The 25,204-nt window shown below is 43.9% G+C and overlaps 1 protein-coding gene across 2 annotated transcripts in view; it reads right to left on the bottom strand.

Moving 5' to 3' along the window:
- The window catches only part of MTMR7 (myotubularin related protein 7), a 57,156-nt gene that overhangs the window by 16,003 nt on the left and 15,949 nt on the right, over positions 1–25,204 (bottom strand). For both annotated transcript variants that reach the window (XM_044454776.1, XM_044454775.1), the window contains exons 2-7: positions 17,716–17,838; positions 13,672–13,834; positions 6,578–6,735; positions 5,072–5,200; positions 3,767–3,901; positions 171–303 (exon numbers count right to left, since the gene is read on the bottom strand). In XM_044454776.1, coding sequence (XP_044310711.1) covers positions 171–303; positions 3,767–3,901; positions 5,072–5,200; positions 6,578–6,735; positions 13,672–13,834; positions 17,716–17,811 — 814 coding nt within the window. In that variant the 5' untranslated portion in view covers positions 17,812–17,838. The remainder of the gene's footprint in view (positions 1–170; positions 304–3,766; positions 3,902–5,071; positions 5,201–6,577; positions 6,736–13,671; positions 13,835–17,715; positions 17,839–25,204) is intronic.

Below are 25,204 nucleotides of genomic sequence, written 5' to 3'. Positions count from 1 at the left end.
ATTAACTTTGAAGCAGACTCTCTACATTTATGTTATTTCTTGCTGAAATCCAGAGGCGTATGCAGCTTGGGACTGATATTTCTGAAACCCTTCGGAACCTCCCTGAAATACAAAGATGAAAGATAAGTGTTGCAAATTTGCCCTCGCCTTCTGCACAGGGAAAGTTTTACCTTCTAGCATTTTCTGGAGGCTGTTCCTCATGACATGGATGTTCTCAATCCCTATGAACTGAAACTTGATGTTGGAGTAGTTGTCTTCATTCTCATAGCCCTTGCCAGCTGCTCTGTTTGCCATCGCATTAAGCTGCAAAAGTAGAAAAAGGACAAAAAAAAAAGCCCTAAAGAACAACCCACACCTGTTCTTTCACCCCAAGATAAAAGAATAAAGCTCAATGTTTAGAAAAAGCAAAAAAAATGTACAGTTGAGCATTTAGCTTCATTCTATATCTAAACACTAATATCCATAATTTAACATAGGGAGGACTCCAAGCAAAACTAGAGCTTTGAAGTTGAAACTGGAGCTTTCTTTGAAGTTGGTGCTGCAGCAGCTCCAAGAAACAGTGACCCCAGAGGTGTGGGTGGGATCAAATCTAGGAGGATTTGGATCCTGGGGCTCAGAGTAGTATACATAGTCCCAACATATTTTATCCTTGCAAAAACCCTGTGAAATAGGTGAACCTGAGATACAATGATTGGGCGGAGAATCACCCAATAGGGGTTTGTATCCTAGTCCCCCGGTCTAAATCCAACACTCTAACTATTAATAAATGTAGCATGTAGCTTGCATCTAAAAGGCTCACTTTGTACAGGCCTAAAGACACAAGCTTTCTGTCAGTTTGGGCCCAGGCACTGGATGCTGGGGAAGAAGCCCATGTCCCCAAAAAACATTGTCCCCATTTATACTTTTCTCCATAGAAGTCATTGGCAGCTCAAGATGTTAGAGAAAGTAAAAAAAGCCTACCTACGAACACCGCTGGAGTATAGGCTGAATTGCTGCTCCCTGCTTAACCCCATTTTAACTTCTGTCATGCCCAATTGTGATGGAAAGTTTAATATATATACTGGCTTTAATACATACTGATGATGATTATTCTTATACAAATGTGTTGGAAGCTAAAAGAGCAGCTGCCTCTGTGTTAGCAGGAGTTGGTGCGGTAGAAATAGCAAAAGGGTCTTTCCAGCCAGTAAGGACCCTGCATTTTTCTCTTGGCCCTAAGACCAAAATATCAGCCAGCTTGTACGTGTGCTGGGATGCCCTTTCTTTTCAAAGTAGAAGGGCAAAGTCTGCCACTCTAAAAAAAAAAAAAAAAACCAAGGAGAGGTGGGCACTCCATTGGGATGGAAGATCACTGAAATAAAAACAGCAATGCTTAGTTCTTACCTAGTTGCGTTAGTGAAAATTTTGAGCCCTCAAATCAAATCCTACTGTCAGCTGCACATTTCATCCAGAAGATGGCAATCTCTTTTCTCTCCAGTACTACATTAGATCTGTTAAGCTGACCTGCTTTCAGATGCTGAATTTTTGATGGCCTGCATTGGTTTGCCAGAGTTATCAGCTGTTTAATTAACACTTTTAATAATTTGCAATTAATACTTTTAAAAAGCAGGAGAATTCAGGACTTTGTATGATGTTCTAGATGCAGAATATGAAAGGAATCTGCAAATGAAGTAAACAGCTGTTTCCTGTGTTGGAAAGGAACGGTCTCTTCATTCTGAGTGGTCAGTTTCTAAGATTAGATTGATCAAATCAACTTCAAGGAGTGCCTGCAGGGAGAAATCAGTGGCACATCTGCCCAGATACAAGTAATCTGGAATGAAACCTGCACTGGAGCCTAGAAGATTTTCCTGATGGCACATGCCATGCTGTGCATACCCAGAGGCCTCCCACATCAGTCCAGCATCTTGATTTCTTTATTGCACAACTCATCGGGAAGCCTTTGTAAGCTGTGTTACACATGCCCAGAGTTGGAGAAGGATCCAGAAGTGTCCATTAATTGCAATTTTTGTGTTGGTGGATTAGAAATTCTTACCTGAATTAGAATGTGTGTGAACGTTCTGGGACATCCCAGAATGGATTCCAGTCATGCAAGCAGTAGCACAAGAAAGCCCAGAAGAGCAAGCAGTTGATTTTATTATGGTGTTATAACTTTGGCTGGCTTGTCTCCAGGATGGAGAGCATCACCTGCAAATTCTGTCTGGGGTTTTTGGGAACTAGGGATATTTCCTTAGGAAAAGGGGCTGTGCAAATTATTCTCTGTGATCCTGCCAGAGCGGTATCCATTTGCCTCTATGCATGCTCTACTTGTATACAGTGGTACCTTGGCTCACAAACTTAATCTGTTCCAGGACTCTGGTCGCGACCCAAATTGTTCATGAGCCAAGTCAAATTTCCCCATAAGGTTCAATATAAATAAGGTTAATCCATTCTGTAAATTTTTTTTTTTAAATCACAGGGAAGACAGGCACAATTGCGGGCGCACTGGGGGGATGGGTGCAATCGCGGGTGCACTCGTGCAGGGAAGACGGGCATTATCGTGGCCATCTTCCTCCCCACCCCAGCATGATTGCACCCCTCTTCCCTGAATGAGCATGCCCATGATCGTGGCCATCTCCCCCCTCCCCCACCCCAGCATGATTGCACCCCTCTTCCCTGAATGAGCATGCCCATGATCGTGGCCATCTCCCCGCACCCCCGAGCATGACTGCAATCACACCCATGCAGGGAAGACAGGTGCGATCGTGATCGTCACCTGATGCAGAGTTCGCGACCTAAGGAGATTTTTTTCTGAAACCAATATTCATGACCCGATTTGGTCATGAACTGAGGCATTCGTGAGCTGAGGTACCGCTCTGTTTCAGAAGGAAGTCATTATTGCCAGGTATCCAATGCCCTTTCAATAGCATTGGATACCTGAGCCGCCCCGAGGCTTTGTGAGCCGCCCCGAGGCTTCGGCGAATGGGGCGGCATAGAAGTTCTCTAAATGAATAAATAGGAAACCAATCTGGTAGTATTGCTGCTGAAACATCCTACTGCTCTGGAAAACACAAGAGCAATCTGATGATGGCTGGAAATGTGAGATACAGCATTCTACTACACAGCTATTTTACTTTGCTGCGTGAGCTCTCCATTCCTTGGACTAAACTAGCCCAACAATGCACATGGCCCTTCTGTTTTGACCAAAACAGTGCTAGGTTGGACTTGCTTTAGCAGACAAACAGCAGCCTGTTTCCAGCACAATAAAACCAGAGTTGCACTGGGAAACAGTCATAGGTTTACTCAAAAGGAAGTCTCACTGTATTCAATGAGTAAGTACATTAGGATCAGAGCCTTCTTCAGATCTGCCAGACTCTCACTGGTTTTGCACCTCCCTATAAACATCTACCAAATGATGCTCTAGGAAGCAACATCCCTTCAGTCTTTCAGGATATGCCATAGCACAAATAGTCAAGGTTAGATCACAGGAATGACGAGTCCAGACATTTTGCAGCTCCTGGTCCTAATGCACCCAGACTTCAGGACTACAGTTAGTTTGAAATATAAATACAAACTGGGGGTAGTAATCCAAGTTCCCACCTGTTTTCTGCTCTTCTCTCCAGAGCACTTGGCACAAAAGAACATATTTCCACTTACTGAGATATATGCTGTTCACTTCAATGCAACTGAATGCTACCCAGCTCACTCCAATGAACTCTGTCAAACTTTTGCTTTCTGTGGATTTGTCAGTTCTCACTTAATAGTTACACAACCCAAGTATGAATCCTCTTACTTTTGGCCGTGTATCCACAACATAGATGAAATCACTTCCTGGATTTGCCTTTCTGATCAATTGTAGCATCTGCTCATCTTCTAGGCATCGTGCGCTGAAGCCCGACAGAGGCTGACTACTCCTGCATATAGAAGCCTGTACAAAAACGAAACAGAGACAGGAACATTTAGATTAATACACCTGGTTTGATCCAACATAGTCAACCACTTGGTAATGGAAGTTACAGCAGGTAGATTTGCCACTTGAAAAGTCAGAACACACCCTAGGTTACTGCGATGGCCATCTGGCCCTTCACATATCCTCCAGTTTCAAGGAAGCATGAAGTACTTGGGGCCAGGCTACCTTCTCTCATAATGGCTTGCTCAGGTTCCAAGATCTTCTGCGGAGGCCCTACTCGTGGTAACACCAACATCAGAGGCACATCTGAAAGGTCTTCTCTGGAACTGCTTGCTGAGCGAAGCTGGGTTAGCCCCATCTGTACTGACCTTCCTCCAGCAGGCAATCGTGTTTTTATTCAGGCAGGGCTTTGACAGATACCTTGGTTTGTTGCCCAAGAGGTTTATAAACATTACATTGTTGTCGTTTTTAAAGCTGTATTGCTTTTCGTGTTATGTTTTACTGAGATTTCATTTGCACATCAAATTGTCAAATTCTGCATATCAAATTTTCCTGTGAGCTGCTTTGATCATTTTCTGTGCAAAGGCAGGCCCAAAATATATCCATTATACACTTAGGCTGTTTTCTGCTAGGTGAACCAAGGGCTCTTTAAGTGTGGAATTTCTTCAGAAAACCCAAGACCAGTTAACTCTGCTTGTGGATTCAAACTACTTTCCAACCACCACAACTGTGGTGAACTGACCTTCTGGGTTGTCACAAACAGCTATTACACTTTCCACTGTGCACCTCCCGGTTAGCATCCTGCCAAAGGGCAGGCTTTCAAATGCATAGACAACTTACTCTGAAGGGAAGGCTGAACAATGTAATCGATCAATCAGTTAAATGGTTGCCTCTGTTCTGAATGCACTGGGCAGCGGATGTTAAATATTTGCAAATAATTTTAATACAAATATCTACAAAAACCATTGGTAGCAGACATCTTAGAAGAGTATCCATTCTCTCATGCAAACAAGCAAGATTTATAGCATCCTCTACAATACTAACTACATTACATGGCTAGAGAAATCCAGATAGTGCACTGAGATGTTTTCCATAGCATCATTTCTTCTTAATCATTTTAAAATTATGTTTAGATGGAAAACCAAGCCAAGCAGATTAAATTAGCCAAGATTTCAGTCCCATACTTACATTATTCTGCTTATAGTAATATGAAAGTGCTGGGAAACGTCTTCTACTACGGAATTTAGAGCTTCCCACAATGATATGGGCAGTGGCTGATTTGGGAACATACACTTCAGTGGGATAAGAGTTGCATACCTGTCCAAAAGTAGAAGAAAAAAAGTGAATTTTCTCGATTGGTTAAGATGCAACATAGTTGATCTAAATGATCAGTCCAAGGCATGCCTTCTCCTCCAATTTCTAGCTCTGCTGCATTTATCCCATGCTGTCAAACCAGTTTTCATGATGATTGAACAGGGAAGCTAATTGAAGCACCATTTACAAACCAGGATATGAAACCAAGATCAGGTACTGCTAGTGCTTAAACCATAGTTTTTCTTACTTTGGATGGCACTAGAGGAAGTAGTTTAACAAGACAGGATAATGAACGCTAAAGCTTGAGGGAACAGTAAGAGGGCAGATGGGCCAATAAACCTCTTGAAGTCCAAAATGGTAATTCCCATCTTGGGGGCCACAGTCCAGCTTTGGGTTGGGCCAAAGACAGAGTAGGTACAACTAACAAGTAATTCTTACGTCTATGTATTAAGCCTTCTCAGAAGTAAGCAGGACTATGCCTCTGCATGTCTACTCAGTGGCAAGCAGGCTTGATCATTCAGCAGAGCTTTCAAATAGCACCCCAAATATTGAGCCCCTGTATGCCTTCTCATACAAAAGCCTGAGTCCCGTATCAGCAAACCACTCCACAGGGTCCTTCCCAGGCCTTAACCCCTGTCTCCAGTGGGGAAGAAACTGACCCTCAGTCAGCCACTCCTCCCTGCTGGAAAATGGGGCAGAGCCTGGGGAAGTAGCAGTCTGGAGAAGGAAGCACTGAAGGCTGTAACTAGCACTTGGCCTGGTGACTCCCTATGCCTGCAATAAAGGATTATTTATTGTCCTGAGATTGTTGCAATTAAATTGGGCCATTAAGTTACCAGGGAGATGAAGAAAGGAGAAGTGGTTACTGCTGTCCTTCATGTTGTGCATAGTAAGTGGTTTCGGGCACAGATAGAGACAGGAATCAGCAAAGCAAGGACAGCCAGCCAACACTCTGCCTTCCCTCATCCTTGACTGAAGGGCTTTGAATTCCATCCTGGAGCTCATTCCGACTCAACTCTGTATCAGATTGCTGAGTTTTGGGGGGGGGGGGTTTCTCTCTTTTTGCATCAAAACTGCACGCACTTTTGTGCATACTGTTCCAAATGCATGTGCCTTTGAAATGCATGCATTCCTCTCCCACTTATGAAAGTGTTATTTGTCCTCCTTTTTGCAAAAGGGCACATGCTGTCAAATATATTTTTGGCGGTCCACAAATCACCCAGCAAGGTCGAAAATGTACAGACGTTGATTGCAGACTGGGTCCAAGTCTGTGTCCCGTCCAGAAGAGAGCAAACTCTGTAAATCCTGTTCAAAATGACTTAAAACTAATTTCTTTTAAATCCCTGGCCACGGACCACACCTTCGACAGCAGTGACTCACTCGATAATCTCTGTTAACATCACTGATCTGCCAGTAATTATTTGGAACTCCCATCCTATTATACTCTTCCTTCAAGTTTGTTAGATTCCAGCCCTTTTCTCGCTCTTCTTTGTTGAGTTTTGGGTTGAAAGAAAAGCAGTACAATTCCTCATATTTCACTGAAGGGAAGGAAAAAAAGACAAGAACAGATACTTATTATCCATTTGAATTATTATTCTTTCACATGGTTTAGTTGCTGAGTTGTGCCAGCTGTCATATTTTTCCCAGATAAAATACCAGAGGCAGAGTGCCAATGTGAACTTGGTTCTGGTCACTGAGCGTTATGCACTAATCTGGTAGGAATGCTTGCGCTGGGGGCCGGCTGCCTCAAGAACAGGGCCCTTACCTTCATGTCCATTCCTCCTCTGCAGATTTATTTATATGCAATGCCCACACCGTGATCACAATGAAATACAAGCCTCAACAAACTGGTCTCTTGCAACAGCTGTGTCCCACAGAAGCAGACTCTTCCAGGAAGTATTGCAGCTCTGGGACTTCTCCCCATGCAGCTTTAAAAAGAATGCACTTGTGTTGTGTTGTGTTGTGTTGTGTTATGGGGCAGACGGGGGGCGGGGTGGTCCTGCTGCAATAAGGTCAACTGGATTCAGTAAGGAACATGAACTGGCATTACCAGAGGTGACAGCTTCCTAGGTATAACTAAGGATCTTCTAAACATCTCCTTTGTCCAGTGGCATGCATTATTGTGCATGTAATAGCCATGCTCGTGGGCCAGCACACCAAACTACTGCCAACATCAACAGTGCTGTGATACTGACAGCTGCCAATCACACCCCAGTAACAGCATCTGCTGCAGAAGAGACAGCATCTGCCAGAAATCGAGCATGATACCCAGGAATATGGGTTACCTCATGTACAAAAAGACAACTTTTTTAAAAATTCAAAATACTATGAAACAGAGTGATACAGAATTAGTTTGCATAGAGCCCACTGAAACATACTAAATTCCCAAGCTCAAATTACTGACCTGGGTGCCATCTGGGAAGTGTATTGTACGCTACATAAATATGCCTGGCATTATTGCTAAGGCATTCAAACTGCATGCACCGCACTGCTCTTCCATGCCTCTCCATGAAGAGTAGGTCACAGTTTTGGGAAACTCAGTGTGGGATACCTTGAATTTGTTCTGCTCCATATTTACAGTCTCTTGGGTTAGTGGGTTTGAACAGAGTATAGAATTATTTGAATAATCTCTTCTTTTACCATGCATGAAAACTACATTTCTGGACCCAAAGGCTTCCAAGATAGGTTAGGTAAGAGTTCAAAAGCCAGAGCGAGATGGGATTTAGATGCTCTGAATAGGTCTTTTTTTGTATTATTGATTAATATTTTGTTTGCCATGGAGAAGTTCAGTCAGACATATTTAGTTCATTTGCATACTTCTATACCTATTGGAAAATCCATCCTTCCTTAGTATAGAATGAGGGAGGAGTGTTCAAAGAGGATTTTTATTTATATTTGTAGATTTATTTTGTGTAGACTTCCAAGAATATGCACAAGCTTCCCAAAACGAGTTGTTCACCATTGCTTTTTCCTGTAACTCACCCTCCTTCTTTCCCTTTCTAGCTCCTGTAATACTAGGACTCCATGTCACCAACTGACAGTGGTTGCCAGTAAGTGCTGAATGGATCAGACATTTTTGCATATGATGCACAATGCAGGAAAGTCACCACCACAACAAAGGGGAATGGCCTGTCATTGAGATGGCTTGTTTTCAAAGGGAATGTGCAAATTCACGGTGAGGGATAATCCAGAGTCATCCCTGGCCATGTCGACGTTTATATATCCTGGGGAACACACGGGCGCTGCTATTGGCGTGGTCACGGGCAATGGTCGTTACAGCAATAAGGGCTTAACATGTCCACGTAGAAGAAGGATGGACAGATGGCTGACACCTATCCCTCCTTCTGGTTCTGCCCCCAACCAGAGGGCTCCAGGTAGCCTTGTCAACCGCCCCTCGGGTCTGACGGTGCTGCTGCTCAATGCCAGGTCGGTCAATAACAAATCTTCCCTCATCCATGACTTGATTGTGGATGAGGGGGCCAACCTGGCTTGCATAACGGAGACCTGGGCGGGAGAGGGAGGGGATGTTGCCCTCTCCCAATTGTGCCCGCCCGGGTATCTGGTTCAACACTGTTCACGCCCAGAAGGGAGGGGAGGGGGAGTCGCGTTGGTTTACCGAGCCTCCATCTCTCTCACGGGTCTTCTGGTCCCTTCGAGACCAGGGCTGGAGTGCCTCTACTTGGTGTTGGACGAATGAGACAGATTGGGGATTCTATTGGTGTACCGTGCACCCTTCTGCCCAGCAGTCTCCCTATCTGAGCTGACAGAGACCGTCTCGGACCTGGTGTTGAGGACCCCCAGGATGTTGGTCCTGGGGGACTTCAATCTCCATGCCGAGTCTGGACTGACCGGGGCGGCTCAGGACTTCATGGCCTCTATGACGGCCATGGGCCTGTCTCAACACGTCATCGGCCCGACCCATGAACGTGGACACACTCTGGACCTGGTTTTCTCGACGGGGCAGGAAGAGGATGACCTGAGGGTGAGGAATTTATGTTTGACTCCCCTGTCATGGTCAGATCACCTCCTGGTGAGGTTTGTGCTCGAGAGCGGCCTCTCCCTCTATAAGAGTGCGGACCCGATTGTATGGGCCCGCCCCCGGAGCCGGATGGATCCGGATGGATTCCTGAAGGCCCTGGGGGAGTTTCCGGCTGACAAGACTGGTGCTCCTGTCGAGGCTCTGGTAGAACTGTGGAACGGAGAGATGACCAGGGCTGTGGACACGATCGCTCCCAAGCGTCCTCTCCCACCGGGCAGAGTCCGCTCTTCCCCTTGGTATACACCTGAATTGCGGGCGATGAAGCGGGTTGGGAGACAACTAGAGCGTAGGTGGAGGAAATCACGGGATGAATCTGACCGAACACACTTGAGAGCCCACTATCGGGCCTATGCTGTGGCGGTGAAGGCGGCGAAAAAGAAGTTTTTTTCCGCTTCCATTGCCTCCTCACAATGCCGCCCGGTGGAGCTTTTTCAAGTGGTACAAGGCCTGGTTCGCCCAGGTCCTAAGGAAGATCCGATGCCACCCTCAAAGGCCCACTGTGACGACTTTGCCAGGCATTTCAAGGAGAAAATTGCTCAGATTCGTCACGAGCTGGACTCCACTAATGAATCAGAGGTCTCTGGGGAGACGCCAATGCTACTGTCTGGTCCAAAATTATTGGAGGAATTTCAATTATTGTGGCCCGATGATGTGGACAAGGTGCTTGGACGAGTACGTCCCACCACTTGCCTATTGGATCCTTGCCCGTCTTGGTTAATAAATAACTCCAAGCACGGGATTGGGACCTGGATCTTGGAAGTGGTTGACGCTTCTCTGAGGGAGGGTCGAGTGCCTGCCCCTTTAAAGGAGGCGGTACTACGACTGGTCCTGAAGAAAGCGTCACTGGATCCAGAGATGGCCACTAACTATAGACCTGTGGCCAACATCCTGTTTCTGGGCAAGGTGTTGGAACAAGTGGTGGTGGGACAACTCCAAGCACTCTTGGATGAAACTGATTATCTGGATCCTTTTCAGTCCGGCTTCAGACCCGGGTACAGTACTGAATCTGCCTTGGTCGCCCTGTACGATGACCTATGCAGGGAGAAGGACAGGGGGAGTGCATCCCTATTGGTTCTTCTGGACCTCTCGGCGGCTTTCAATACCATCGACCATGGTATCCTTCTGGATAGGCTAGCAGGATTGGGGGTCGGAGGCACTGCTTTGCAGTGGTTCCGCTCCTATCTCAACGGTCAATTCCAGAAGGTAGTGCTGGGGGACTATGTCTCTGCGCCATGGCAGCTATGTCATGGAGTACCACAGGGCTCCATTCTATCCCCTTTGCTATTTAACATCTATATGAAACTGCTGGGAGAGGTCATCAGGATGTGTGGGCTGCGGAATCAATATGCTGATGATAGCCAGCTCTACCTCTCATTTTCCACTAATCCAGGTGAGGCAGTGGCTGTGCTGAACCAGTGCTTGGCCAAGGTAATGGAATGGATGAGGGCCAATAAACTGAAACTCAATCCAGACAAGACAGAGGTCCTGTTGGTTGGCGGATCAGGCTTCGGAGAGGGTGGATTTGACCTGGTCCTGAATGGTACAACACTCCCTCTTAGGGACAAGGTCCGCAGCTTAGGAGTACTCCTCGACCTGGAGCTTTCTTTGGAAGCTCAGGTGACAGCGGTGGCGAGGAGCGCCTTCCTTCAGCTTCGGCTGATTAATCAGCTGTGCCCCTACCTGGAGTACGACTGCCTGGCGACAGTGACACATGCGCTGGTGACTTCCTGCCTAGACTTCTGTAACACGCTTTATGTGGGGCTTCCCCTGAAGAAGGTCCGAACACTTCAATTGGTGCAAAATAGAGCTGCCAGGTTGCTGACGGGGACGGGGCATTATGCTCACATGACTCCAGTCCTCCGTCAGCTTCAATGGCTTCCCATTGAAGTCCGGGCCCAATTCAAGGTGTTGGTTATGACCAATAAAGCCCTAAACGGCTTGGGTCCTGGCTACCTGAACGAGCGCTTATGTCCGTATATGCCCAACCGCCCCTTGAGATCTGCGGGAGAGTCCCTTCTCCGGGAACCCTCCATGAAAGAAATTAGGAGAGTAAGTACTCAGAGGAGGGCTTTCTCTGCGGTGGCGCCCAACCTATGGAATTCACTCCCCAAAGAGGTCCGCCTGGCACCGTCGTTACTGGTTTTTCGGCGCCAGGTAAAGACCTTCTTATTTAAACATCATTTTAATTGTTAAAATATATGATCTGGCCAGGGCAACTTCTTCTTCCTTCTCTTTTCTCCTCCTATATTCTTTATTTACTTATTTTATACTGTTAATTTTAATTTTACATTATTATGTTTGTATCTCAGTGTATTTTTTGTATTTTTGTATTTAGTGGTAATTTATTATGTTCTATTGTATTTCAATGTATTTTATTGTGTTGTAAGCCGCCCCGAGGCTTCGGCAAGGGGCGCGGCATAGAAATGTTATAATAATAATAATAATAATAATAATAATAATAATAATAATAATAGTTTGTAAGCATGGGCAGGGATGGTAGGAACAAACTACAGGGGAAGCCAAACCTCTTCGTACCTTGCTTCTCAAGAGCCCAGAGACTGAGCACTCTTTGAAGCAGAATGGTAGGCATGTTGGAACTTTGGCCTGGTCCTGCAAAGCAATTTATCAGCTGGTGTCCCCGCCTCTGTAGTTTTCTGCCTCTTGCTTACACTCCTGACATTCAGAAGGTGGCAGTGATATTCAGACCCTGTGCATCCATCACTGCTCCATCACAATCACTAACCAACAGCTGCAAGTCAATACACTTGGTTATTTAGAAAAACACCATTAAAAATCCAAATGGTTGACCCAAACGGGCCTTTGCTTAAACATCTAAGCAAGAAATTAGGGCATTCTGTCAGTCAACAGAAAAAAATGGCCGTGACAAAGCAAAACTTGAAGATGAAACTCTTGATTGAAGGGAAACAAATATCAGTAGAATAATGAGAATATAAGAAGGAAGCCTAAAAAGAGAGAAGAAAGACGAATGGTACAACATAGGAAAAAGAGAGAGATGAGAAAATATTTCTAACAAAAAATAAATAAATTTAACTTGCCTATGACAAGAAGGAAACTAGTGAAGAGAAGTTAATAATGGATAGATTCAAGGGAGAGGAAAGCAATGGGACACACCTCACGAGCAACAGGGTTCAAAACAGATGTGTGAGACTGTAGAAGAGAAAAACAGACTAGAAAGAAGAGCACAGCAGCCATTGTGCAAGAAGGAGGAGGAAGTGGTATGTTTTTTGTTGTTTCAATGGAACAAAATGGATATATTTTGAGACGACTAAGAAATATAAACTGAAAAGGGAGACTGCATCTCCACCCCCACTGTTACAAGTCTGAGGAGAGGAAGAAGGAAGGTAGGGTAAAGAATATTATCGAGGCAAAGAGAACAGAAGGAGATTTTGGGTATAAAGAAATATGTTCCATTTTAGAGATACTGCTCAAAGAATGAGAGGATGTTAAATATGAAACTGGGAAAAGACTGAAAGAAATTTTGGTTAGTAATCAATCTGGAGATTAGAAATACTGTTCCAAATGTAAAAGTGACCACTGGATTTAAATGAGTAATACAGTCAAGTAGAACAAGTCAAAGCGTGAAAGGAAGGCTTCCAGAATGAAGCTCTTTCGAGCCTCCACTGTCAGCAGAAACAAAGAGACTCTAAGAGAGAAATCTGATGGTCCCTAGACATCATTGGCGACAGGGGCATAGAACAAGTCCAATTCCCAGAACCAAGACTGGAGACAGAGCTCTGACCTTGGGTCAGAGATTCTGCACTCCAACCCATCTCCCCTGCTTGACCCAAGAAACAAAAGCAAGAAAGCACATGATCAGGAATGGCTGAAGAGAAGAGAGATGAATGGGATTATCAGTAGTATCAAACACTGAAAATAGGTATGTAATTATTTTTTCACAGGTATATTATCAGAGAGGACAGAAAACTTTTAAAAACAGTAAAACAGGAATGACATTATGTCGAGTGAAGTTGTGTCCTTAATTGCTCTGCCTTCTTCTATGGCTTTTCTAGATGAACCTTTTTTTGTGCTTGCTATTCCTCTCCTGGTAGTTTATGGGTGCTTTAGGCAACAGTGTCATCCTTCAGGGCTTCTCCTGTGCTTCCCAAGCATTTTCAGGGGTTTGTTGACTGGGGAGAACCTGGCATTTCCAGGGATGGCAGAATGCAAACACTAACACAGTTTGCAATTCTGCTATACCACAGTGGCATGTAGGGGTTACATTGCAGAATATACATAAAGGCAGAGAAACCCCCAAAAGAAAGCCATGTGTACTGATCCAATCTTAATCACATGGTGGCAGTAAAGTTAGGGGCTAAAAGCCTCATCTAGAAAAGTCCATGCTCAGCATTACAAGCTGCAGGACAGCAGTCTACCAAATAACATCAGTGCCTGTGAGAGAGAGTCCATTCCCTACCAGGCCGTGCCAGACGTATTAAAGATATGTAGACATCATGGCAATCTCTTTCTTGAGGCATGATGAACTGAATGTTCTGGAAGTTCTTGCAACGAATCAGCAAAGGGCAACCAGTAGCAGTTGTAGCCTGTTTCTCAACAGAGGAGATTTGACTGTGAAGAATCTGAAAAAGAGAAAACAAAGGTCAGCCCGAATGGCAACAAAGGGTATGTCCCCATAAATCCACTTGGATGTAATGCCCCATAAGATAAGGAATGTAAAGCATAGTTAAAAGGAACCAGATTTAGACTAGACACCAGGAAGAATTTCCTCACTGTAGGAGCAATACAGCAATGGAACCTATTACCTGGGGGAGTTGCAGGCTCTTCCCTGCTGGAGAATATCAGAAAGTGTCTGGACAGTCACCTGAGTGGGAAGGTGTAGCTTGGTGTCCTGCAACAGCAGGGGGTTGCACCCAATGGCCTTCTGGCCCCTTCCAGCTCTACTATTCTATGATTCTAGTGCAGTCTTCCTCGAGATGGTATTGCAATTGAGCTCCCATCAAACTTGGCCAAAGAACCCATGGTTAGAATCCGTAGGAATTGTTGTTCAAAACATTTGGGAGCTCCCAGTTAGGGAAGGATGCATTTGTGCACTACACAGTTACAGAGGAGAGAAGGAGATGAATTTTGGGGCAGCTACCACCCAGCCGAAGTTTTGCTGCGTCATTATTGTTGCTGCTGCTGCTGCTGTTGTAGTTTATTTTGTTTCTATCCTGGCCGTAGCTGAACCTCTCTAGGTGCTTTACCACAAAATATAGATACAATAAAATATAATAGATGAAATATTAACAAAATTAAAATTACTTTAAAATAGCATGAAAAAGCATTTTTAAAATAATTAAAAGACAATAAAAAGATGTGGTCAAGAATTTAAAAAAAGGACTTGGATAATTGTCTCAGGCCTCTGAATGACCAGGAAGGTCTTTAAAGGCCTCTGCAAAGACAGTTGCCTTAACCTGATGCCAAAAAATTTGGTGCCAGGTGGGCTGCAGCAGGGAGGTCGTTCCAAAGATAGGGGACACCACAGGAAAAACCTTCTACCTAGTTGCCACCCTCTGAGCCTCATGAGGGGTTGGCACCCAGAGGAAGGTCCCAGAAGTTGAGCGTAGAGATGTGAGACCTGCTCTGACACTTATTGCAATCCCAAGGTCTTTATAGGTTAAGACCAGTCTCTTGACTTTGGACTGGAAGCATACAGACAGCCAGGGCAGGCAGGCCAGAACTGGTATTCTACGTTTGGACCTCCAAGTCCCAGTTATTAACCAGGCTGCTGCACTCTTGCCAGCTTCTGAATTGTCTTCAAGGGCAGCACCTAGATTATGTTGCATTAATCTAATCTACAGATTATCAAAGCATAGATCACTGAAGCCAGGCTGTCCCCGTCCAGGTAGGTGCGCAGCAGCTCCACCAGCCGAAGTGGGTGGAAGGCACTCCAAGCCACCAATGCCACCTGCACCTCAAGTGATAAAGGTGGATGAAGGAGCACTGCCAAGCTACAAACCTGCTCTTTCGGGGGGAGTGCAACCTCATCTAGAACAGGTTGAATACCTCCCGTCTGGCCAAGGGAATCACCCACCAACAGCATCTTAGTCTTGTCTGGACTGAGTCTCAGTTTGTTAGCCCTCATCCAGTCCATTATTGTAGCCAGACCAATTTAACACATCCACAGCCTCACCTGCCAACAATGAAAAGAGGAAGTAGAGCTGTGTGTCATCAGCCGACCGATGGCAACACACTCCAAAACTTTGGATGTCCCAACTCAGCATTTTTATGTAGATGCTAAATAGCATGGGGGGCAGAACAAACCTCTGAGAAACTCCATTATGGAAAATTCAAGGGCTGAGCAATATTCCCCAGTCACCACCTTCTGGAGACAGCTATGCCGTGCCTCCTATTCCCACCTCAGCCATCATCTCCAGAAGGAGCCCACGGCTGAAAGCCACTGAGACGTCCAGCAACATAAACAGTGTCTCACTCCCCTTATCATTGCTAGTTACTGGAGAATTGATCATACTTAACACTGAGAGCCAGTGTGGTGTAGTGGTTAAAAGCATGGGACTGGGACTCAGACGATCTGGGTTCTAGTCCCCGCTGAGCCATGGAGCCAACTGGGTGACTTTGGGCCAGTCACAGACTCTCAGCCCAACCTACCTCACAGGGTTGTTGTGGGGATAAGATGGAGGGGGAGATGTAAGCTGCCTTGAGCCCTTTGTAGGAAAAAGGCAGGATATAAATCAATCAATCAATCAATCAATATCATACTTAACAGCAAGGTTCATTTCAGGTGATATGTATGCTGTATTTCTGATCTTGCATTTATTTTGGCAGTTTGTTTGGTATAGCTATACTGACTGAAAAATATTTGAAAATATAATGTAGAAGAGAATACATTTTGGCATACTGGTTAGAGTCTTGACTTGGACCTCAGGAGATCCAGATTCTAATCCTGGCCTGACTAGGAATCTCCCTGGGAGACTTTGGACCAGTTACTGACTCTCAGCCTAACCTACTTCACAAGGTTGTTCTGTGGATAACATGAGAAGCAGATAGAGATACACAAGCTGTCTTAAATTCCTTGCAGGAAAAAAAGTGGGATATAAATATAGTAAATACATACATATGTATATTTATGTGGCATGTACCATGTACTCAGAACACATTGATGTTCAAGTGTTCGTTAAGGCAGTTGCCTTTATATGCCTGCATGATATATTTTACGTAGAAACAGGACACTTGAAAGGCCCAGAGTTCTGATTTCAGGATTGCTGTTGTTTGGTTTTTTAGATGCAAATGCAAATTCTTGCATACACAATGCAAATTCTTGCATTTGCAAACCACAACCTGGAAACTTATCCTGGGGCAAAATGTGTAGCACATGGATCCTCAAACTATGGCCCGTGGGCTGGATCCGGCCCGCCATGTCCATTTAACTGGCCCGCCCCAGAGGTTTTGCATTCGCCACGGGTGCGGGCGGGCACGCGGCTTGCTCACACGGAGATTGGTTTGGATTTGCTCGGAGAAAATGATCTCCTCGTGAGCAAGCTGGTGCCTCGCCTCGCGTGCCCTCCCCGCCGGCACCGCCTTGGTGGCCTGCGCCCACCACGGGCACCTTTCAATTGGCCCCCTGTTGGGAAAGTTTGGGGAGCCCTGGTGCAGCAGGAGGGTAACAGGAAAAGGTGAGGGCATTTTGTGGTGGGGCCCAGGACAGTTTCTCAGATTGTCAGATGTGCCCATAGTCCAAGCAAGGTTTTCTACTCTGCTATACACCGCAGGACAGGCAGTTCATGTGTTCTGCTTAGCTCCCAGACCCATCAAAACCAGAGCCAGCCATACCATTAGCCCCTGGGAGGCAGCCAGCCCCAGGCAGCTGATCTGGAGTGGGAAGGGCAGCAAAATTATATTTATTTTTCTCTGCCATAAAGTGATGTAGGTGCTTCTGGGATTTTCCCTGGTGCCAAAATGATTAAGCTGGCTTAGGATGCTATGCATCTTGTTATGGGGAGAGGCAGAAGAGAATATACAGTGCTTTCCCACCCGATGTAACAAAATGACTTGTCTGGCCCTGCTCTTGGCTCACACAGGATCCATTCTAGGCAGTGGCTTTTAAATTTTTTTCAAAACTTGGCACTCATATCACTTAACAGGTTCCATACCCAATTCACCAACAAAACTATACCATCTTCTAAATATGAGAAGTATAAACTGTTTATAGCCAAAGCCAGGGCTCTCCAGATGTTGAACTCCAACTCCCATCAGTCCTAGCTAGCATGGTCAGTGATCATGGAGAATGGGAGTTGCAGTCCAACAACATCAGGTAGGCCATAGCTTCTGTATTCCTGTTTTATAAGTTTTCTGCCTTCAAGCTGTAGATTTAATGTCAACTCCCTTTGAATGTGTTCAGTGTATGTTTGCAAAGCATTTTAGTTAAAAAAAGAAATAAACTTGGCTCCATCCAGATTAGCTTTACAGGATTTATTCAGCCGTAATCTGTAAACTGTCATACCCAAGTTTCTTTGCGAGCATCGGACTCATTTTCTACAAAGATGACATGGGTGGCTGTTAGATACAGCGTTCCTAATGCAGCTCTTTTGGAAGACATTCCATCAAGTAAGCGAACATTTTCCACCTAAAAGAGGGAAGACAAGAGTGAGAGGATTTAATTATGGGGGTCAAGGGGTTTTTTAAAATAATTTGCCAGAACATAGGTCTGCAAACATTTTTATGCTGAAAGATAAAATACCTATCGTTCAGTCTTTCTCCAGTTCTTCACATTATTACATGACATGAGACAACCCAGCTAGAAAGTTTCATCCTGTGTTCAAATGCAAAGAGTTATCAGAATTAACGAGGCTCCTCCCACCCCCGCAAGCTTCGAGGTAGATGGGGATTTGAACCTGCTAAAACTACCTTTACCAAAAAGATGTATGGAATCCTTCCTGTGTCTTTCCTGAAGCCAAGATTCTCATGCCTGTCTGTTTTCAGGTTTATCCTGCTCTCCTCTCCAGCCTCAGCTTGTTTTGGTAATGCAGGAGTTAAGAGCAGAACTCCAAGCTTTGACCCAGCAGCTTAACCCACCCGCCCCATTATGATTCACTGTTTTCTTGGTTAGAACTTACATGACCTATGTCAAGAGCTGGTCCCATAGCAAAAACTAAAGCACTTTTCTGACACAGATTTTCTAACAAGCTTGGCCTCTGGGAACTATTTTTGTGCATCTCTTACTATTCCCAGTGGAGAAATGAGCTCTGCTATATCAGCTCAAAATTCACCCTAAAAAGTGACTTACTGCCAAGTCAAAGTACTTAGGCCAGTAGGAGCTTCATTTTAAAAAAGCAAGACTTGCTCTGAAGAAAATGCTCAAAAAGGGCTTAATGGAAGGCTCAAATCGCAAAACTCAGGCCTGAAATAGATTAACTAGGGTTGTCAATTTAAATATTCAGTTGACTAAATTAAAATATAGTTTTATATTAACAAAACTTTATGAAAAGATACTTCTCTGGCTATTGAGGGAAGTCAAGATCAACCTGCAGTTTAGCAAACAAATTTGCTCACTTGTCGTCAGAGTGGACGTCTATAATCCAGTAACACATCAAATTGCCAGTCTTCATTACAGCACCACCACCTGAAAATCCTAGATGCGCCAGTTCCTACTCCAGAGTCAGTTCATTGTGTCCACAAGCCACTACATGTGGGTGCAGCTTTCTACATATATTGGCAAATGCTCAGAAGCATAACTGATTAGATCCAGTCCAAGTTGGTTCAACTTAAGTCATGCCTAACTGTTCTCACTGATTTCAGTAGGAAACACATCCAACTAGATGCAACCCAACATTTGCAGAGGCATGTCAAAGCTTCAAAGCCTGTATGTAGCAGGAGATATGTATAGCCAACTGGCCAAAGTATATAGGATTTTTGATATAGAATTGTTTCATTTACTCATATATTACACACAGTGTTAAAAGTTGCATTTAGCCAGAAGAAAAAACTTGGAGGAGAATAGGAAAAAATAGTATCTTGCTAAAAATGTTTAAATAAACATAAGGGTTCAGATGTGGATCATTTAGAACAAAATAATACCTATACCCAATCTATATAATGAATTCAGTAAATCCAAACAACGACAGAAATCTTTTTACATAAACTAATGGGTGTGCACCATTTTGCTTGAAGTGAATCAAGTTTAGCCAAACACTCTGCAGAAGGTGATTTAGTGCATTAGTTTTTTTCATAAGAGCCACGTCTCCAAAGACACTGGTTCCAAGAACTGTGGGTGAGTGGCCTTGTAAGCTTCCCATTGCCAAGCAAACTCCATCTGGGCAGCTGTAATGACAGATATTATCAGTTCTCTACGCAGTAATGAGTTCAGCTCTTCAATACACAAGCTGAGAAAAGACACCCATAGATCAGGGTTAAATATTTGTCCTGTGATTTTGCAAATCACTTAATGTGCCCATGTTCAAAGGTCTACCACATGTGGTAGAATAAACTTTGTGTATTGTAGCTTCAATAGCAATTTGGGGAGAACATTTTAACACACACAGTAGATACCTGCTAAGTTTTAAATGCATCTTTAAATGCCAGTGTGGTGTAGTGGTTAAGAGCATGGGACTGGGACTCAGAGGATCTGGGTTCTACTCCCCACTCAGCCATGGAGCCAACTGGGTGGCTTTGGGCCAGTCACAGACTCTCAGTCCAACCTACCTCACAGGGTTGTTGTTGTGGGGAAAAGATGGAGGAGGAGAATGGTGTAAGCTGCCTTGAGCCCTTTGTAGGAAAAATACAAGATATAAATCACAATATAAATAAATAAACAAATAAATCTTTGATTTTCCTAGAAATTGCTTTGAGTATTATATCACACAGAAAGGCAAAACTTGGATTGTACTGTTTGCCCTAGATGGACAACCTCCCATGCTATTTGTAAGTATGTAAATTATGAATTGATTAATGATAATGGAAACCAGTCATATATAGGTACATGAATTTTGAAGTATTAATTTTCCTGAGTCAGAGAAAACCTTAACCCAAAACTTATATGGCAGCTCCCTTGGCATCCACCATGCTCCCTGCACTTCCTGATTTCATTTTATTTCTTAAGATTAAAATAATAATGGAGATATTATTTGTATTATAAACCAATAATAATGGTTAGCATGCTGCAAAGTGAAGGTCTTCCCTCCTGAGTCTTTATTATTTGGGTTGAAAATGATGGTTTTGTGTTTTGGACCCAGGCCCAGCTTCTTTTTCCTTGCATTTAGGTTCTTCGGCAAGCTGCTTATATTTTCATGTCACTGGTTTGTCTTCTGGGAAGCAAACATTTTATGACTGGCCATGCCTACCATGGCAGCCATTTTATGAATGGACAGGCTCCTCCCTCATGGCAACCGTTATGTGAGCGCACCCACAAGATTCTTTAAAAGTTCACACTGACCTGAAAAGGCTGGGGACACCTGTTCTCATTTGATGGATTTTAAAGCAGTTAATTACTCTGTCTTGGAACATAGATAAAATTTGTTCTTTAAATAGGTGCTTATTTCCTTCAAGAAGAAGTAAAACTCTGGAGCAAGTATGTGTACCCAAGGACTTGCGGACAACAGAAATAGGCCAAAATCACCTCATAGGAGGGTGTTCCTTTTTAAATAAATAAATCAGAGAGAGAACAAGAAAAAGTAACACGAAAAAGCAAGAAAAAGCTATTGAGGGACCTTATACAAAAATTATGTATAGCACTAAGTTCAAGAAGTTACACAAAAAGTCAATTTAACATGGAGGGTTTTCAAAGGGTTGTAACATCCCTTTGTGAATCTACCATACAAGAGTTTCAAAAACCTGTAATTTTATCCCTGTTCCTTTACCATGAAATTCATATCCTATCTTTTTAAAGCACATTTCAACTCAGGTCAGTTTACAAGAACAGGGTTTTTTTAAAGACAGGTATAATAAAAGCAGTGTAATACACAGTCAAAAACAAAACCATGGAACAGTTAAGACTACAGGAAACAAGTGTCCCTTGGGATAAGGCAACTGACAAGGCAAATGCTCAGTTGATTAGCCTGAGTTAATTATAGGGTTCCATACAACAGATGGAAGGAGACTAGAATTTGGAGCAAGGTAAACAGGAATAGCCTGGCTTCTGTCTCTAGCTATCATTGGTAACCAGTGGAGCGTAGTTTATCATGGCACATCCCAAGGGCAAACACTGAGCCAGCTTTGTTGAGCCATATTCAACCTTCCCCAGGCTGGTATTTTAGATGACTGCCCCCAGAATTCCTGACTATTGGCTGGGGCTATTAGGAGTCAGCTGGAAGATGACATCTGGAAGGTGTCATCTGGGGAAGGTTATAGACACACACATTACATACTGAAAGACCACAATACCCAAATATATACCCACAAAATGCTGCTTCCCCAATGATCCTGGTCCATTACACCACAAGACGTAACTAAATGTTAGAAGGCCAAGTTTAGAATTTTGATTTAGCACCTCTTTGGAGGCAGAGCTGGCTCCAGACTTGAGGGCCCATCTCTAAGATATCCAGAACAAGTTAATCTACATTCTCCCCACCATTGCCACTAGCTGCTATTGCACCTAGTCTTCATTTTCATCCTTGGTCCCCCTTTCTTGTTTGATGGGTAGACAGCCAGGGAGGAAGCCGGCAGTGGCATCTGCTGCTCTTCCTCCTTCTCCTTCACCATTGCTATGGCCAGTGTGGAAGGATGAACAAGCAGATCCACTGGTAAAAAGAAAGAGCAAGTCCAGGAGCAGCAGAACACCTTGCAGGTGCCAAGCCATGCCTACCCTTGTCCGGGAACCAGTATTCCAAACAGAGCCATACCCAGCCCCAGAGGTCTCCTCAGTTCATGCTGAAATCTGATCCAGGTGATGGCTAAGTGGGGCTTTCTTACCCATGGACATGGCTGCAGTTGCAGGAAGGAAGGTTTTTCCCCCATCTCCTTAGCATTTGAATACTTGTGTAGCAGCAGGGAGAGAGGGGGGTGGGAGGGAGAGAGGAAAAGCTCCCTTCCTGCTGCTGAGGAATATGCAGCCAAGGCAAAGTAAGGCCATGAGAGAATTGCTGGCAGCAATAAGGGAAACCAATTTCACCTGATTGCAGGAGCAGCTCAACCGCACAGAGCCCTTATCTGCCAGCAACGCTTCTGCGCTGGGGTCCCTTTGCAAACAACCGTGCACTGATGGACACGTGAGGTTGGGGGTGAGGCTCAAAGAGTGGTCCTGCTCCCCTTTCAACACAGCAAGGCCATTAGAATGACATGTGAACAGGGCTCTTGTTCTGCACCAAACAAGGCCCAACTGAGCTCAAAATGAAGCATGTTTCCCCTCTCCCCACTCCACTGGCTTGTCAAATCCAACTTGAACTGTGACATGGGGGGAGTTTTCCCAAGACCAACCCTTGGAACTCCCAAAGTGTCCATGGAGATGGATTCCATTCTCAGGACACAATGCCAGGAAGTCTCATGCAGTCTTGATTAAATGATCCTAAAATAAAGAACACGCTTAGATATCATAAAATCCAAGAAAGAAAAATTACATGACATGTGCACTCACAACTCTCAAAAGTGGGCAAGTTCATGTTCATCTATAGCCTTTTTTTTTTTTAGCCATCGTAAATATTGGTCATGGGCATCTTAGACAGATTCTGAAAGGTGCAAAAATGTATCCATGTTCTGAGATCCGATTCTCCACCTGCACAATTTGGATCTGCAGATACATAAAGCTATTGGAGATTATGAGGTATATAAGAGATCACAGTGAGGAGTGCCAAGTCCATTGGATAGGTCACCTGCCCACATAAATCAGAAGTGACCGTAGTATTTATTTAGAACCACATCTGCCCATTACATTTTTTTCCTCGTGACCTTGGCTTTGTAGGATAAAAGGAGTGAGTCAGAAGAGAGTCAAGGGTTATATGGTGACTACTGCATCCCCTTACATGGAATAAAGTCAACCAACAATGCCGTTTTCAATACAGCCCTTCTTACATGCCAGGATCAGAGAGAGGCCAAAAAAAATAGAACTTAAAGGGAATTCAAATTGCAAACAGATGTTATGCTCTTTCAGAGAATAAACTTGAAAACTGACCTTCTGGAAAAGGTTACTGGGAGGCCATTCAAAAAAGAGGATGTCATATTTGGGAACAAAATGGGCAAATCCCTTTCCAGACTCACTTCGGAAAAGAAAATTCCTCACATTGACAGATCAGTTCTGTTTAAGTATTTGTACTGTTTTTGGTGTTCCAAGACATCTTTTGTCTATAAATAAATTCTTGCTGGAAAGAACAGTGGCATAACCAAAAACCATATTTTTGTATGTAATGTTCAGCTAGTTGACCTGCAGGGATTTGTAGGGCTGTCAGCTGCCATTTTGACTTATTCTAGGGTCATGTGGGGGTTTTGTAACCTTCACATAACCCATACACTCAGGTTTGCATGACTTGACAAGCCAAGGTATACTCCCTTCACCATGGCTTGTATATTCAAAATGGTGGCAGCAACCCACTGTGTCTTAAATGATCCATGGTTGGCTAAAGTTATATGAATATGATCAGTGTGGAGCAGAGGCCCTCTCTGCTCTGGTTCCTTTCAGACATTTAATCCACTTGTTCAAATAAAGAATAAAGGGGCCACTGGATTGTCTTGTTCCCAGTATCACTTGGTTCCCCACTGCTCTTCACTTGCACTTTATGTATTTGCATTAACATTAGGTCACTGCAAATTACTTGAAACAAAGGTGACTGCACAATACACACAGTATATAAAAAGTCATTTGGATACAATGGCATTAGAATATCTTCCAAACCTCTGTAAATTCCAGCAATTTGCTTATAAGATCTTGATTTTTTTTAAAAAAAGCAAATCCCCCAAACTTAAAGAGTGGACAATAAAAGATTTTGCATCAATATTTAATTTAATTATAACCATAAATTCCTTCTTTATGGCATGCTCTTATATTTCCAGTTTAAGTGCAGAAGGGAAAATGTGGCAATGCGATCTAGTAAGAAATTTTTTTATAGAGAAGTCAGTAAGTTCCAACAGGTACTCTGAAGACTATGACATATCTCATAATGATGATGGCATGCGGAGAAGTAGGCATTTTGGATTTCTGCCATTCTTCTGATCTCCTTCAAAGAGGGTTCCTGAAGAAGGACCGCAGACCTGGATCTTAGGAGATGGCCAGGCGTAAAAGGAAGGAGATGTTCCTTCAGATACCTAGGCCCTAAACTGTTTAGGACTTCATGTATCATTATTAACAGCTTAATTTGACCTGCACTTCAATTGACAGCTACTGTAGACAATATAGGACCAGTGTTACATGAGCATACCTACTGGTCCCTATCAAAAACTTGACTGCTCTGTTTTGGACCAACTGAAGTATCTGTACCATCTTCAAGGGCAGCCTCACGTAGAGCACATTGCAATAATCCAATTGGGAGGCTGCCAGCACATGGGGCACTGTTGCATCCATTTTGTTGGATGTTCTGCAATTACTACAAGAATAACCCCAGCATTTTCTGCACTCCGGCTTTTAGCGAGGCTCTCAGCTTTGGAGAGAGCTGGAAACTTGCCAGAAAGTAAGCAAAGCAGAACTTGGAGGATCAACATTATCCAATATCGATAGGACAGGGTGGGCAACCTGTTGCCTTCCAAATGCTTTGGACCAAAACTCCCATAATCCTTGACCATGAGCCATATTGTCTGGGGCTGATGGGAGTTTACCCTTGACTTAGAGGCTTCCTATGCAAGGCATTTCATGTGTACTCATGGTTTCACAATCATTTTTCATGAGAATGTCATCCTCCAGGGCCTCTCTTGTACTTTGTAACTGTGAAAGTGTTGTGTTTTTTTAACTCCTTAATGAAGAATAACTGATATTTCAGTGAATGGCAGCATGAAAACTTCCTGTATTTGCACAGTTCTTCTATACTGCAGAACCACATAATGGTTGTATAATGGAACATATAGAAACTTCTGGA

Source organism: Varanus komodoensis, unplaced genomic scaffold (assembly GCF_004798865.1).
Source record: "Varanus komodoensis strain SLA01 unplaced genomic scaffold, ASM479886v1 scaffold8, whole genome shotgun sequence".
In the NCBI taxonomy this organism is placed as follows: domain Eukaryota; kingdom Metazoa; phylum Chordata; class Lepidosauria; order Squamata; family Varanidae; genus Varanus; species Varanus komodoensis.
Note: the sequence above shows the minus strand (reverse complement) of the source record. Positions and strands in the feature narration are given on the sequence as shown.